The sequence below is a fragment of the Thamnophis elegans genome, chromosome 1 (genome assembly GCF_009769535.1).
Source record: "Thamnophis elegans isolate rThaEle1 chromosome 1, rThaEle1.pri, whole genome shotgun sequence".
Classification (NCBI taxonomy): domain Eukaryota; kingdom Metazoa; phylum Chordata; class Lepidosauria; order Squamata; family Colubridae; genus Thamnophis; species Thamnophis elegans.
In genome coordinates this window covers 93,050,700-93,065,556 of record NC_045541.1, presented here as the reverse complement: position 1 = coordinate 93,065,556, position 14,857 = coordinate 93,050,700, and the positions used below count along the sequence as shown (strand labels likewise).

General features: G+C 36.8%; 1 protein-coding gene across 4 annotated transcripts; it reads left to right on the top strand.

Moving 5' to 3' along the window:
* The first annotated feature begins 986 nt into the window (after positions 1-986).
* ARL14EP (ADP ribosylation factor like GTPase 14 effector protein) lies at positions 987-12,264 on the top strand. 4 transcript variants are annotated; one of them, XM_032224281.1, is made up of 5 exons: positions 1,004-1,094; positions 4,238-4,471; positions 5,732-6,233; positions 8,681-8,805; positions 11,209-12,264. In XM_032224281.1, the coding sequence occupies exons 3-5, from the start codon at positions 5,811-5,813 to the stop codon at positions 11,435-11,437; spliced, it is 777 nt and encodes a 258-aa protein (XP_032080172.1). In that variant the 5' UTR covers positions 1,004-1,094; positions 4,238-4,471; positions 5,732-5,810; the 3' UTR covers positions 11,438-12,264. The 4 variants fall into 4 exon arrangements, with proteins under 4 accessions (XP_032080155.1, XP_032080172.1, XP_032080163.1 ...); XM_032224272.1 differs by having other exon boundaries at positions 4,238-4,943; XM_032224290.1 differs by having other exon boundaries at positions 4,238-6,007; positions 6,113-6,233.
* Positions 12,265-14,857: the final 2,593 nt, after the last annotated feature.

The window sequence follows — 14,857 nt, the reverse complement described above, 5'->3', positions numbered from 1 at the left end:
GAGGGTGTAGCCAGTACATTGTTCCAAGGCCCATGGAGTTGAAAGGCGGTCCATGAAGGGGAATTTTTTAAAAAAAATTACAAATTTTTTTTTAAAAAAAGAAAAACAATATTGAATATATATATACTTCATACTCTATATTTCGTATGTATAGCAAAACCGCCTTGCAGCCTTGTTTGACAACCTTTATTAATGTGAAACTCAGTGAAGTGCTATTTATGTAATTTATTGAACTTTAATTTCATTACTTATTTAAATGTGAAAGTTTACTTTCATTTCATTTAGGAATATATTTTATATTTCATTTCAGTTTATGAATGGTTATGAAATATCATCTCAAAAATCTGGAGCTCAAACATGCAAGGAAAAACAGAAACGTGTGTCCAAGTGTAGGTGAGGCGCCCACATTAGTCTTGTTCCAGCATTTAAATCCTCTCGGCGGCCCTGCTCCTGCCTTATATGTATGGGGAAGGGCATTACACAAATTATCGAAAGCAAAAGTGACAAATGCGACCGGGGGGGGGGGGGGAGAGAATTATACGAAATAAAGGTGACACAGAAGGGTGCAAATAAGGCATGTGCATAAATAAATACACGGTTTGATGCACTAATCCTTTTTTAGAGGGCGTGAAGGTTCTCTATCAGGGCGAAACTGATTTAGCCAGATTTAACCCTCAGTCCTCGGTGATCGAAAAGACGCAACCCTCCGCATCGGTTTCTCCTCGTACAACAGTCACTGGCTTATTCTGTTGAACTTCTGCCTGTAAAGATTTTTTTTGGTGGGGGGGGGCGGGCTACGGGTTCTGTCTCAACAACCCGGAACAGAAAGTAGGACGATCTTGGGGTGGGTGGGAATCGTGCGAGGGAAGCCGGCTTTGCTCTTCCTACCGTGGGTCTCTACTAAGCCATCGGAGCCGGAAGTGCGGCGAGTGGGCCAATAGATTTGCCGTCCCTGCTCCTGCGCCTCGCAGCTGTTCTCGCCCTAAGACGAGGAAGCGGTCGGCTTCATGGCAGCCGTGGCCGAGGCGGGCGACGCGGGATTGGTGTCTGCAGCAGCGGCAGCGGGGCTCGGACGAAGGAAAGCCCACAGCAAGGTGAGGAGCCGCGGGGAGGCTGTGTGAGCGGAGTTGCCCTCCACGGAACGCAGTTTAGGCTGCCCAACCCCGGTTCATTGCACTCGCACTTCCATGATCCCCGTCTCGCTGGATTATGGGAGTCGAGGTCCATGTCCGGAAGGCCGATGTGGATGGAGAAAGGCTGGCACAAGGGGCGGAAAAATGTGGCGTTTATGATCATAGCTGTGTCCCAAGGTCATGTGATCACCTTTTGCGACCTTCTCGCAAGCAAAATCATTTGGGAAGGGAGATTCACTTAAGAACCGGGTTACTGATTTATCAACTGCAACTTAACAACTGTAGCAAGGAAGGTTGTAAAATGGGGCAAAACTCACTTAACAAAGGTTTTGCTTAACAACAGAAATTTTGGGGTCAATTGTGGTTGTAAGTCGAGAACTACCTGTATAGGAATTTTCTCTCTTCTGGTCTTGACACACCCACTCTCATGAGGTAAGCTTGAAAACAAAAATGGATAGACAACATTGGATGAGCTTATATGGCTTTTTAAAAACTTGGCTAAGTCAGTCACTTACGGAAATGTTTTATGTCATACAGAAGAATTTTTATCTAAGGAAGTCACTGTAGCCTGATTTGAGGCTACAGTTGAGTTGGGAACAGCTGCTTATAGAGACTTCTAACCAGCATTACAGTTGAATTGTTGCCAAAGTTAACACCCTGACATTTCCTGTGTGCGTTAGAGAGAGTGAAATGTTTATATGCATATTTGCCTACAAACAAAAATAGTAAAAAATGGTGTGGATTATATTTCAACTTACTATAAATGCCCATGAGGCATAGACCCATTTAATAATTTCAGATACTAAATCATACATTGGATAAGGTCTTGCTCTATGTATGTGTTTAGATTTTTGTCTGATTCTGGATTTATGTTATTTTATGTAATAGTATATATTTCAGGTATGGCAATCTTGTGTCTCCCTAGTTTAAAAAATAAAGGTATTTTCAAATGTATGTACCTTTAACTCTTAAAGTGGAAAAAGGTGGTTGCATGTAAATCTAAATAACTAAGTAACTAAAATTGCTATAATCTGATTTAATTAGCTTTATCATTTGATTTTATGGAATGGAAACAATGTGCCACTTTATGCATTACATTGTTAGATACACTTTAAAATATGTTATGTGTGAGGTTTGATTGGCTGCATCTTTTTTTCAGTGTATGGTTTATGTCAATTGATAAATTAGGGAATCAAGTTTTTGGTTCTGAGGGCCTTTTCTCCCCCATTCATACTATATTTTCTTTCTTAGCAAGTGCTGATGCAAAATCAGGACCAGTTCTTTGATCATTCAAAATAGCAATGACTGTCATTGCAGTGTTTGAGCAATAAAGTACATAATCTGTTAATAACTTTTACAAAATGTGATTTGTATACTTTCTGCCTTTCTACAAATTGTTACACAAGCTCAGCCATGGCTTGCTTTGCTTTGCTCTATATATTTTACATAGTGCATATGCTGCAACAGACTGTTTCCAGATTAAGTTCAAATTGATATGTAATACCTAGGATTACTATTAGGGATGCTGGGTTTCTTTTTTCTTCCCCCCCCCCCCCCAAAATGTGATTTCTGTTACAAAAACATTTGCTGGATTTGTCCATTGTTAGTCTTTACTTTCTCTCCCACTCTTTAGCAGGATTTTTGGGTATTTCAGCTGGACTGCATAAATATAGAATTTACTACCAGCAAAATATATTCAAAGTGATTATGAGGATATGCAGAGTGTCTCTTTTTATAGAAACAGGAAGTCCTCAACTACAGCCATTTATTTAGTGCCATTCAAAGTTATATCAATGCTAAAAAAAAACCCTAACTTACAACCAGTTCTCACACTTAGAAACTGTTGCAGCAAATTTTAAATTATTTGCTGCTTGGTCAGTTGATTAAGAATAATTTGAATTGTAGCATAACAGATTTCTGGAAATAGAAGCTGTTGTTAGGGTCCTTTCTCTAGCACTTCAGCAAGTCAACATTTATAAAGATGCTCACATATACCAACATGATTGAATTATTTCTGTGACTGCTTTAGCATCAGATAATTCAGAGAAATATAACTTGCATTCCTCCAGACACTGCTGGACATAGCATTGAGTAGCTTCAGTTCCATTACAGAACTATAATTTTCATTACAGCAATGACAAAGGATGCTGGGAATTGTGGTTCAGGAATGGAATGCTTCACATTCCTCACTCTTGAGTTACATGGTGCTGAAATGCTAATTAAAATGCCCCGATGTGTTGACAAAGCTGAACACTTCCAGTATTGTGCGAACAGATTCTTCATTCAAGGCAATCCAGTTCACATACTATTAAGAATCTCAGACACTGAATAATCAGTCAACTACAGAGACAGTTAAAGTTTTTAAGAATAATATGCATGCTTTGATAATAGCAAATATGTTGAAGTTATTCCTTTTGTTTTCTTTTCTTTCCATGTCTTGGCTTTTCTTTCTGTTACTTTTTAAATGTAATTATCAGCAGTTGTTCTTGCCTCCTTTCTAACATTACCTACCTCCTTATCATGCGGTATCAGCTATTTATTTTCAATGATTCACTTCTGCATAAAATTAGTGCATTATCCTTGACATCTTCTGCTCTTTCTAAAATTTGCTCACTCATACATCGCCTAAATTTTTTAATCAGAGCAAAGCAAAACTGAAGCTTTATATGTTTCAACACTCATTATTGGCAATGTTTTATACCAACAATAATTAAAAACCTTATTCTTGTCGTTTTAAGTTGAGTTTCGGAGCTGATGTAATTTTATGTATCTCTTTTCTGTTACAAAAGAGTTTAAATTATGAGCAGGACCTTAGATCTCTTGGCTAAAATAATTAAACAATACAAGAAATGTGAAGGGGCGGTCATAATGTTTGTTTACATAACAGCAAACAAAAAAAATACAAACAAAAAGTTGAGTTGTAAAAGTACACCTGTGTTTATAGAACACAGTCAAATATTTGATGTCAAACTGAAATCTATGTCTTTTGGAGTGATAACTAACTTGGAGCAGAATAGAGGATGTAAAGTATAATACTGTGTGAAAAAAAGGCAAAGAGTTAAAATATTCCAAGACACGGGTCCTCATATGAATTTTTGTTTCAGATTCTAAAATAAATAATTCATGAAGACAAGACAATTAGGCTAAATAGTGAGACTCATCATAAGATCCCAGTTGCTGCTTACAAGTCTCTACATGCAAATCTGGACTTTTGGGGACATCTTCAACTAGCCCTTTGTCCTCCCTTCTGAAATGATGATGTGGAAGATTATGGGGCATCCCATGCAAGCCCAGAACACTTTATTTGGAAGGAAACTTGGATAAAGAAAATTTCATATGTAGAAGCACTTAACATGCATTATGTGAATTTTTTTGGATCCTGACCTCTGCAAGTGTTTGAAAAAAATATTCATGATTTTGGTGATCCTAAAAAAAAATTAATCCTAATCTGATAAAATGTCAATCTGGACTGGGCACGCATGTGACTTTTGATTCATTGAGGAAAAAAGCTACAAGTTGCAAGTTTTTTTCCTTGTCTGATTTTGTTGTCGACCATTTAGTCTCTTCATAATATTGCTTGCAGCTTAATAGCTTCTTCACATTGGCTTTGCTTCCGCCGTCATTCTTGCAACCTCCTGCCTTGCACTCTTTAATTAAAGTGCCATTAGGAAATATTAATTCGGATGTCTTAAGGCTTCTTTCCATTGTTAAGACATATATCGGAAGTGGCATCATACATTTCTCAAGAAATAATCTGGTGCACGTTTTGCTAGCAGATCCTGCAGTTTGGACAAGATGTATATTCCCAAGGTACAAAAGCGTCATGTTGCAAGCTGCTTCTGTACATGAATCATAAATTATGTGCTTGGAAAATAATTAAAGGTGGTCCTTAGCCTACTTTGTCTGAGAGTTCTAATTGAGTTATCTGTATAACTTTCAACTTTATCGAATAATCTAACGAGTACAAAAGTCTTACAACTTCCCATCCGATCTGTTGCAGGATTTTTCTGCATAAGTAAAACATTTGCATTTTTTGGAATTTATTAACGGCTTAACAAGCTGGCCTGTTTTTTTAAATTATTATTATTATTATTTGAGATTCTTAATGTCAAATACCTAATATAAGTATCTATTATTATTTCGGCATCTTTTCCACAATGAGTATTCTGAAAAAAAAATGATTTTGTTATTGTAAAGCAATCCTTCATTTTGGAATAGAAACCAATACTATTTTAGTTCCCAACTAGGTTATTCCTTCCAATTCTTAAAACTACTTGTACCAGTCTACAATATTATTTTAACCTATGAAAACTTATTCATGAAATGGCGGTTATTTTATATACAGAATTGATAAAAGCTGGCATATAAATGTACTCTAGTTGCAACATGGTACTTTCGTGCCTAAATTTAATGGTAGGCAAATTGCTGAAAAACCGAGAAACTGGCATTGCCTGCAAAAATGCCTATTTTATGATTCCACTTCATCCTTAAAAAAAATGTCAGAGTACAGAACACTTTTCTGAGTTGATTTTGTTTTGGCTCTAGTTAAAAATAAACTTATGCATCACAAATCTTACTTCCTTCACTGCTTTCTCCAGGATAATCCTCGTAACAGCTGTTAAAAGACGACAAACGATACAATTTAAATATTGAACTATATTTTACTGATCAAGTAAAATGGATCCATGTTCAATTGGAAATCAGCTGCAAGCTAGCAGCGATTGTCATAAAGCATACTTTACTTCTCAAACTGGCTTCAAGACTAAGCAAGATTTATCAACAACTGATCTGTTACTTCTTCAGCTTAGAACTGGGATAACACTTTCAGAGACTCATACAATCTGCTTCCATCACGCTAAAGTTTACCTTGATAGGTATGAAGACTTGCAAAAGTCATGTTGCGATCCTTTCAATATGCACAAAAAGCTCTCCAGGAAAAACTTGCATGCAATTGACATAGATGATTCATCTTTTCTAAGTGCCAAGTTTGGACGTCAATTTATACCAGGCTGGAAGCTTTGCCCCAAATGTACACAGATAATAAATGGAAATGCAGAGGTTGAGTCTGAAGATCGTCAACGAAGGAGACTTGATTCAGACGTATGTATATGGGACCATTTTTTCAACTATCTAAGTACTGGACTAAAGCTGTAACTTTTGCAGTTATGTGATAGTAAATCCCACCTACTGAAAAAAAAAGTGGTACCTCTAAATATATGTGCCATAGGAGACAGGTTAAGAGTATGAAAAGAATAGCATCAATCCCCTCTCTTAAAATACCAAGAGTACACTCAGTTCTGTACAGTCCCTGAATGTATGACTCTTACTGGATAAGCACTGTATGAAGAAAATGCCATCACAGTTTAAACATCAGAAATGGCGTTTTCATGTAAAATTGCAATTTCTCAGTTGAATCTTTGTATGAATTGTATGTATGAATGAGCTCTAATCCTTTTAAGGGGGAAAAAGACCAAATCATTTCATGGGAACAGGGAGAAAATAACTGTTCAACTCTTGAAACTGCAATATGCATAAGCTTTTCCCATAACTTTCAACTCAGTCAAACAAATTTCTGTTTTATTTAAACCAGGAAGCAAAATTTAAAGAGCTGTTTTAATAAAGTGACTTTTCATGAATATGTTAGCGATATTTTCCTGGTTTGTATGATGATATGATCTTAACTTTTTTATAATACTTAAAGGCAAATTAGCCAGGATGAGACCATATAATTTGTGTAAGCAGTAAAGTTTTATCAACACACTGCATACCTTGAGATTTAAAACAATTTAAGATACTAGAATGGGATGTGCTACTTCAGACTGATGGTAGACTACACTTTTACAAATCCCCTATGTAAAATACTCTGCAAATAAGAAACAGGGTAGGGAGAAGCACAATGAAGAGAGATTCTAACATCTCCCTACTTTTTTAATGCTTTTCCTGCAAGGTATATTTCACTAAGGGGAACATTTGAAAATTGAATTACTATCTGCAGTCTGAAACTGCATACTCCTTAGAGCGCTTATATGATAGATAGAGGAAGCTTTCTGTTCCAAGCAATAAGGAGCATCGTGATGGAAGACTTTCATCTTTAAAACTGAACTTGGTATCCAGCTTTGCACAGTCTATATTTAATGAAGACATGCTACAGTTATTTCCTATTTTGGAGTGTGTGTGTTTGTGTGTTTGTGTGTGTTCCAGCATAACTCTGGAACGCCTCGAGCAATTTCAACCAAACTTGGTACACAGATGACTTACTCTCTGGAAAAAAATACTGTGGGGGTAAGACACCTGTAGCTCCTCTCAGGGTGTGTGTGTGTGTGTGTTCCAGCATGACTCTGGAATGCCTGAGCCACTGAAATGAAAAGGAGTGATTTATATCTATAGTGTCAAACCACAGTACTTTTGACAGTGATAGTGTGCAGTTTGGATTCAAGTTCTGTTAAGATACAGCCTTTTGTGCCTTAAAATGGCTTCTATTGTACAGCACAGTGGAGTTGCCATGGTGATAGCTTCACTTTAAGCCACAAGAGAGAATCCCTCTGGTAAGGGGGATTGATTCTTTAAAAAAAAATACCCTAGGCCCTCAGCTTCAAGGAGAGAGGGCAAGTTGTCGGGGAAAGTGCCTGCTAATGCAGATAATCACCTCAAAGACTGTTCCCTGTAGAATTTTTCCCAGGTTTTTGGCCAGTGCAATTAGGTCTCTAATTCTCACCACAGTGGTTGAGGTAGTTTTCTTCAACAACTGGTAACAGGGCCAGGCCCAAGTGTCTTTCTCTTACATTTATTTTATTGTATTCCATAATAATAGATTTCATTGCTTTAACAATACCTCCAAGGAAATGTCAGGCGATTGGCCAAGTGCAATCAAAGGCTAAAAAAATGAAACAACAGCTTAGACAAGAAACTCCCGAGGAGAGGGATATTAGACTTGTGCTGCAGTGCGAAAGAGCTGCTACCTCTAGAATTTCAGAGACAGTACAGCAGTGTGAAGCCCGACTACAGGAAATGAGAGATAGATCCAGATGATCACAGACTCCGCAACATTTTAGCTTAGCATTGGAAGGATTCCACTATGATCCACATAAAGACTACTTGCAGTATGCAAGTATTACCATCAGAAAAATGGAAATGGTACTTTGATTTGACACTATAGATATAATTAATTCCTTTTCCTGTCTAATACAGGATTGGGATAAATAAATACCTGTGCAACGCCAGGTTATCAGCTAGTGGGAAATAAAAAGGGAAGTGAAGAAATTACCCTGATAATTAAAGTAACTCTTCCTGTTTCCATTAACATGCATCTCTAAGGGTATATTCCTGACCGATTTATTATCTTTGCTTTATTTTGACTATTAATATTACTATTACTTTTGTTCATTGAGATATCTCATAAGCAACTTAGAGCACAGTTGATACCATAAATAAAAAGAGAAGTGTATATTTGGCTTCAGCTTTAATGTTTGTCTCTTAGCTGAAGTATGATATCACTTAATTAGAAATGCTTTGAATTTTTTAAAATGAAATTGTCTGTATTTATTCAGGGGCGTACAACTAAAGCCTTGAAGTTTGCTAATCCAGGACGGCATACTGGATTTCCTCCAGAAGCAGCAAACAAAAGAGAAAAAAGAAAACTACAAATGAAAAGTACATCCGTTAATTCAGACAGGTAGACTGTTTATGGATTGATTGCCTTTGCTTTTTCACTTTCAGGGAAAATTGTTCTACTTACATATAAATTATAATTTAGAACTGCTTAAATGCATGAGTTTTCCCCATGTTTGTGCATAGGAATAAAATAAGTTGCATTGTCCAATTATTATAAAGCTGCTTGAAAAGTGGAAAATCATTGCAGTTGTGGTATCCATGATTTTTCTCAGATTAGGGGAAATGTTCTTGGTGCAATTTATTTATTTACTTATTTATTTCTTTATTGTCCCGAGACAAAAACAATAAATTCTTCTTGGAAGTTTTTGTCTTTTTGGTGCAATACAGATTGCACTAAGAAAAATAGGATTTATTTACTGAGAAAGCAGAAGAAAGCTGATTAGAAGCACACATTACCTTCCTTTTTGCTACCCTGTTTCCCGCAAAATAAGACCTTCCCAGATAATAAGCCCAATCGGGCTTTTGAGTGCATGTGCTAAAATAAGCCCTCCCCCCCAAAATAAGCCCTCCCCTAAAATATTTAAACGCATGCACAGCTTTCCCCACCATATCCTTGGGGGGGAACATGCCCCACATGCACCTGCCATCTACATGGAACAGCCTCGCGGAGGCCACTCCCGCAAACCCTAGCTACTGCGCCCCATCTCTTAGTGACAGCTGCAAAAAGAGCAACGCTAGGGCTGGCAAGAGCATGCCAGAAACAGATGGAACTTCTGGCCCTCTCTGAATCAGCTGATCTGTGGGCCGCAGGCCGCGGTTAAGGGGCCTTCTGCACCTCAAAAATAATAAGACCTCCCTGAAAATAAGGCCAAGCACTTATTTCGGGGGTCCAAAGAAAATAAGACCTTGTCTTATTTTCAGGGAAACACGGTACTTGTCATAGAAGATAGGTATTTGTGACTTCTTCCAGCTAAAACCTTGGATTGTTCCAGTCTTCTTCATTACTGTTATTTAGCCGTTGAGTTTTTATAAAACATTTTATATTTCATAGCAGCTTCAGGACAGCAGCAATCAAAGTGCTCTGGAAGAAGTACTTGAAATTTGTGGCAGTGGATTTTTTTATATCCTAGATTAATTTTCCATAGCATAATGCTAGCTGATCGTAGTTAGTTACCTCCTCTCCCCCCCCCATATTTTTTTCTGCTTGGGGTCTTTGGGTTCTGTAAGACTGAATGTTCAAATTCAAAGCTATCTCAGTAAAAGGCAGCAATGCAAGCATAGCTAAATACAATTTCTTGGGCCTAAAAATGCTTACATCTAAGATGATCTAATTAAAGTGATCCAGATTTCTTCTACAGTATGTTTGCAAACTATGTACAGATATTATAAAGTGCTAATGCCAAATTTGTCATGTTATGACTTATCACCCCTAACTAATATGGACTGTAGCAAGAAACTGAAATTTGTGGACCAAGGTATCTGGAATGCACCACGTTGCCGTAGCTGGATTTAAATCCTCTTTGTATTACCTTTCTTGTCGAATCTCTCCATTTTACTTTAAAGTCCCTTTAAAACTTTGGATTGACAATGAAGAAACCAAGCTCAGTTTTATTTTTGTCTGGATTGCAGAACATCGAAACCCTGCCTAAGGGGAATGTTAAAACTTAAAATACTTCATTGGTCTATGTAGAAAAAGGGAGGGAGGGAGGGAGGGGAGAAAGAGAGAGAGAGAGAGTAGGGAGAGAGGAAGGGAGAGAAGGTAGATAGGTAGGTAGATAAAGGGATAGAGAGAGAGAAATAGAGAGAAAGAAATACAGGAGGGAGGGAGGGAGGGAGAGAGAGAGAATGTGCAGGTAGGTAGGTACTTTTTTTTAGCATTTTTTAACTACCGGTTCTCCTGAACCGGTAGTTAAAAATGATTTAATTTTTTTTTAAGTTGGCCATGCCCACCCATCACATGATCCCAACCCACCAAGCCACACCCACAGAACCAGTAGGGAAATTTTTTGAATGTCACCACTGCTTTCTTCTTGTCCCATTAGAAGAACCAACTTGGTAGACCAGACTGCCTACCCACTCCAGTGGGTAAGCTACATGTAATTGAAAAAAGATGATCTTCAAACAACCTGGCCCCTGGCCATGTAGAGCTTAAAGGTGCCACAACCAGCACTTTGAATTGGACCCGGAAGCAAATCAGGAGCCAATGCAGCTCTTGCAAGAGAGGGACCAATCTAGACTTGCATAAAACCATTCAAGCCAGTGTATTTTGAACTAATTGAAGTTTCCATAAACTTTTCAAGGACAGCTCTATGTCATATTAGTTTATATCTGCTACTCCTTAGTACAACAAACTAGAGAAATTCACCTGTCAGGAGTTTTAAACTGAATTGTCTGTTATTTAAAACAGAGTGTCTAGTATTACAAATCGTTGTTAATTGTTGATTGCTTGTATTTTTCCCTCCAGGCAATTAATAGCAGCAAAGAGCAAGGTATATGACGGCCAAGGCTTTCTGCTTTTCAGCGGGATAGACCTGTGTGACTGCCTTGATGAAGACTGCCTTGGGTGTTTCTATGCCTGCTCCAAGTGCGGCTCCCGCAAGTGTGGACCTGAATGCCGTTGTGATCGCAAGTGGCTTTATGAGCAAATCGAGATAGAAGGGGGGGAAATTATACGTAATAAGCATGTGATATAGCCTGGGCTCTGCATTTCATTGCTGAGCCACAGGAAGGTTGTTCATAAAATGTAATTGGTTCATATTTCCAGTTAAGATTCAGTGTTGTGCAAACAAGCAATAGGTAAAGGGAAGTTTTATATTTGTGTCATCTGTACAGAAGAAAAATTAGAAGATTGTCTTCAGTATTTTTGAATTTTTTAACTGACAAGCTAATAAGAGTGGGCGTTGGCTGATACTTATTGTGTGCTTCATGTGGTACTTTTTTTTCTCCAGATCATTATTGTGCCCTTTATAGGAAATTTTTTTGAGTATTTTCTTGTTCTGGACCATGGTATTGGTATTTTCTTGTTCTGGACCATGGTATTGATATTTTAAGTACTAGCAGCATAAGCAGTATTACTTGTGGGAAATGGGTGACTTGAGAAGGTTGTTGCATGATAAACAGAAAACACAGAGGTCAGACTAAGATTTTCAAGAAGATGGAATACCTTTACCTTTTTGCAAACAAGAGTTGCCATGTGAAGAAGGAAATATATTATGCCTTCAACAGTATTTTGCTGCTGGTGGAAAGGAAGTCACCAAAGTTACAGCCTCTGGCAATATTTTTTTTTATGAATATCTTGCTTGGAGACTTTATACCTGAATCCATAGATTGATGGAGAATGTGTGGCTGGAAAGTGACACCCTGTCACCTTAGCTTTAATAAATACACAATGTATTTGATGGAATTATACAAACATAAGTATGATGAGACATTTATGGTCTTTCTAATTAATAGGTAATGCTTGTAATCTACTCAGATAATTAGCCCATGTACCTCAGGTAAAATGCCTGTACACTTAGTCTGATACAGATAGTGCATGTTATAGAAATGTGAGGTTCAGGATTTATCAGAAAAGATATTGTTTGTATTAGAGATATTTTTAAAGGCATGCCAAATATCTTTAGATCTTGTTTTTTAAAAACTGAAAAGGTAGTGTTATTAATATGCAGATATTAATAAAGAATTGATTTTCATCAAAATATCTGTTTTATTATTTATTCTGTTACTATATGTGATTAAATGTGGCCTAATTCAGAAAGAAAAGAGGATCTAAATAATTAAGGAATTGTATTATGGTACCATTATATAAAATTTTGTTGAATTACTAGAACATGCAATTTCTGCATACAGTCATGGCCAAAAATACTAAAATTTAAAATAAGGATTCCATCAAGTACCGTATTTTTTGAAGTATAAGACACACCTTTTTCCCTCAAAAAAGAGGCTGAAAATCTGGGTGTGTCTTATACACAGAATACAGCATTTTTTGCCTCCTGAGATTCTACCCCCTTCACAAAAATGGCCATATATAGCTTGTAGGAGGCTTTCAGAGAGCTCCTGGGGGCTGGGGAGGGCAGAAATCAGCAAAATACGGCCCCAGGAGGACTCTATTATAAGTTTTCTAAAGGCTATCCATGCCCCTTTTTTGGCAAAAAATGGGCCAGTTTTCACAAAAAATGGGATCCAGGCACTGGACTGAGTGTTAACTATTAAAAATTAACTGAACTAATGGGATCTCTTATGTATTATTATTCCTTTACTACTGAAATGGTTGCTGTTTGGTTTTTCTGAATTCAGTGCAGCCCATAAAGAAATCTTAGAGTCCACTATCCAGCATGGAACTCTCATGAACCTGAATCAGACCACCTCTTGTTCAATAATAAGGATATCCCAGAAGCCAGAATTAGTAAAGCTCTTTTTTGATCCACATTGGTGAGGAAAAGTAATAGGGGCCATTTGATGGATTTACACTTTTAATTTAATAAATAAAAGAAATGAGTATCTTAAGATTGGAGCTTGTTAAGGAGTAGGATATGAAAACAGCTGCTGACTCTGCAGTGCTTGTTTTCTTCCCTTTAAGGGCAATGTGGAGGTCTTCCCATTATGTATTATTAAATGCTGTGTTTTCCTGACTGTAGGTTAGTAAATGGTTTAAACCAGAGGTGTCAAACTTGCAGCCCGTGGGCCAGATATGTCATGCACTAGCCATGCCCACACCCAGTTTAGCGAAGGGAGAAAAAGCCATGATGTGTTATATGACACTGTGACGGCGCAAGTTTGACACCCCTGATTTAAAGCTACTATGCTCTTGTTATTTTTCCTGGGGTGGGGACACAGTTAAATTCCTAGTTAAACATTGTGTATTTCTTCTTTTGTAACTATTACCCTTTCAGTTGAAAGAGCTTTAAAGCTAGGGCATTTAAAAAACTCGTGCATAATGAGCTATTGTTTATACTGTAAATATATCTAAACTAAGCCACAGAGTGAAATTGGACCACTTAATCACATTAGACTTTTTATATTAGTGGTCTGAAGAGAGTTCTGAGCTGTATTACTTGTATTTTTATCAAATAGTTTTTTTTTCTTTTGAAATTATCGTCTTTAAACAAATAGAAATCATGCTAGTGAGTCTAGGCTAATGTTGGATTTTTTGGAGGAAACCTCCTGATGATAAGATCACTGTTTTCCTTTTAAAGGGCCAATTTTTAAATGTATCAAGAATAGTGACAATTTTTTTTGTTATAGCTATTGTCTATTAGCCTACAGGAATTGGCTACTATTTTCCTCATAATATAATATATACACATACACATGAATTTTAAACCATGCTTCAGTGTTTTTTAGTTTAGTCTTTGAAAATAAATTAATAAATAAGAAACCAGAGTTATTTTTCTAACTATATCATTTATTTTATTCTAATGTATCCAAATTCAGCTTTAAAATTTTTTGCTGGGTTGATCCAGTGAATAAGATATATGTTGGCAGCATCTTTATTACCAAGGTATTAAGCCAAGTTGAATATTAAGTAATTTACACCTGTGTAAATTCTATGGCATTGGAAATTACTTGATACTACCCAAAATTCAAAGTTTTACTAGATAAGAAAAAAATTAAAAAACACAGCTAATTAATTAATGAAGTTTAAAGCATAAACTCAAGCCCTGGGTATCAAAATGATTAACAGCATCAATATTAGTATTAATGAAATAATGAATGTGATAAAATAATTTGTATACGCTAATTAACTGAAGAGTTCTTATTTCCACCCTATCACCACAGTTTAGATACCTAATAAAGAAAAAATATTCCAATTATGTTTAAATGTAGAATGAGCTATACATTCGATGATCCTCTTGCAATTGACAAATATAGCTATATATAGGTAAATCCCCCTCCTCACGTTTTATAGTTGTGACATTTTTAAAATGAAGAACTTTATTTTTCTTTTCAATATCACCATGACCCCTCTTTTTTTTTCCTTTTTGCTTCAGTCCCAATCAAATCCTCAAGTGCTGTGTGGTTGGTCTTCTCTGCCTCTTTGGCTTTGCAGACTCATGAAATATAATTACTGCTAACGCTGCACAAAAGCTAGACCTGCTGACCGAGTCAGCTTT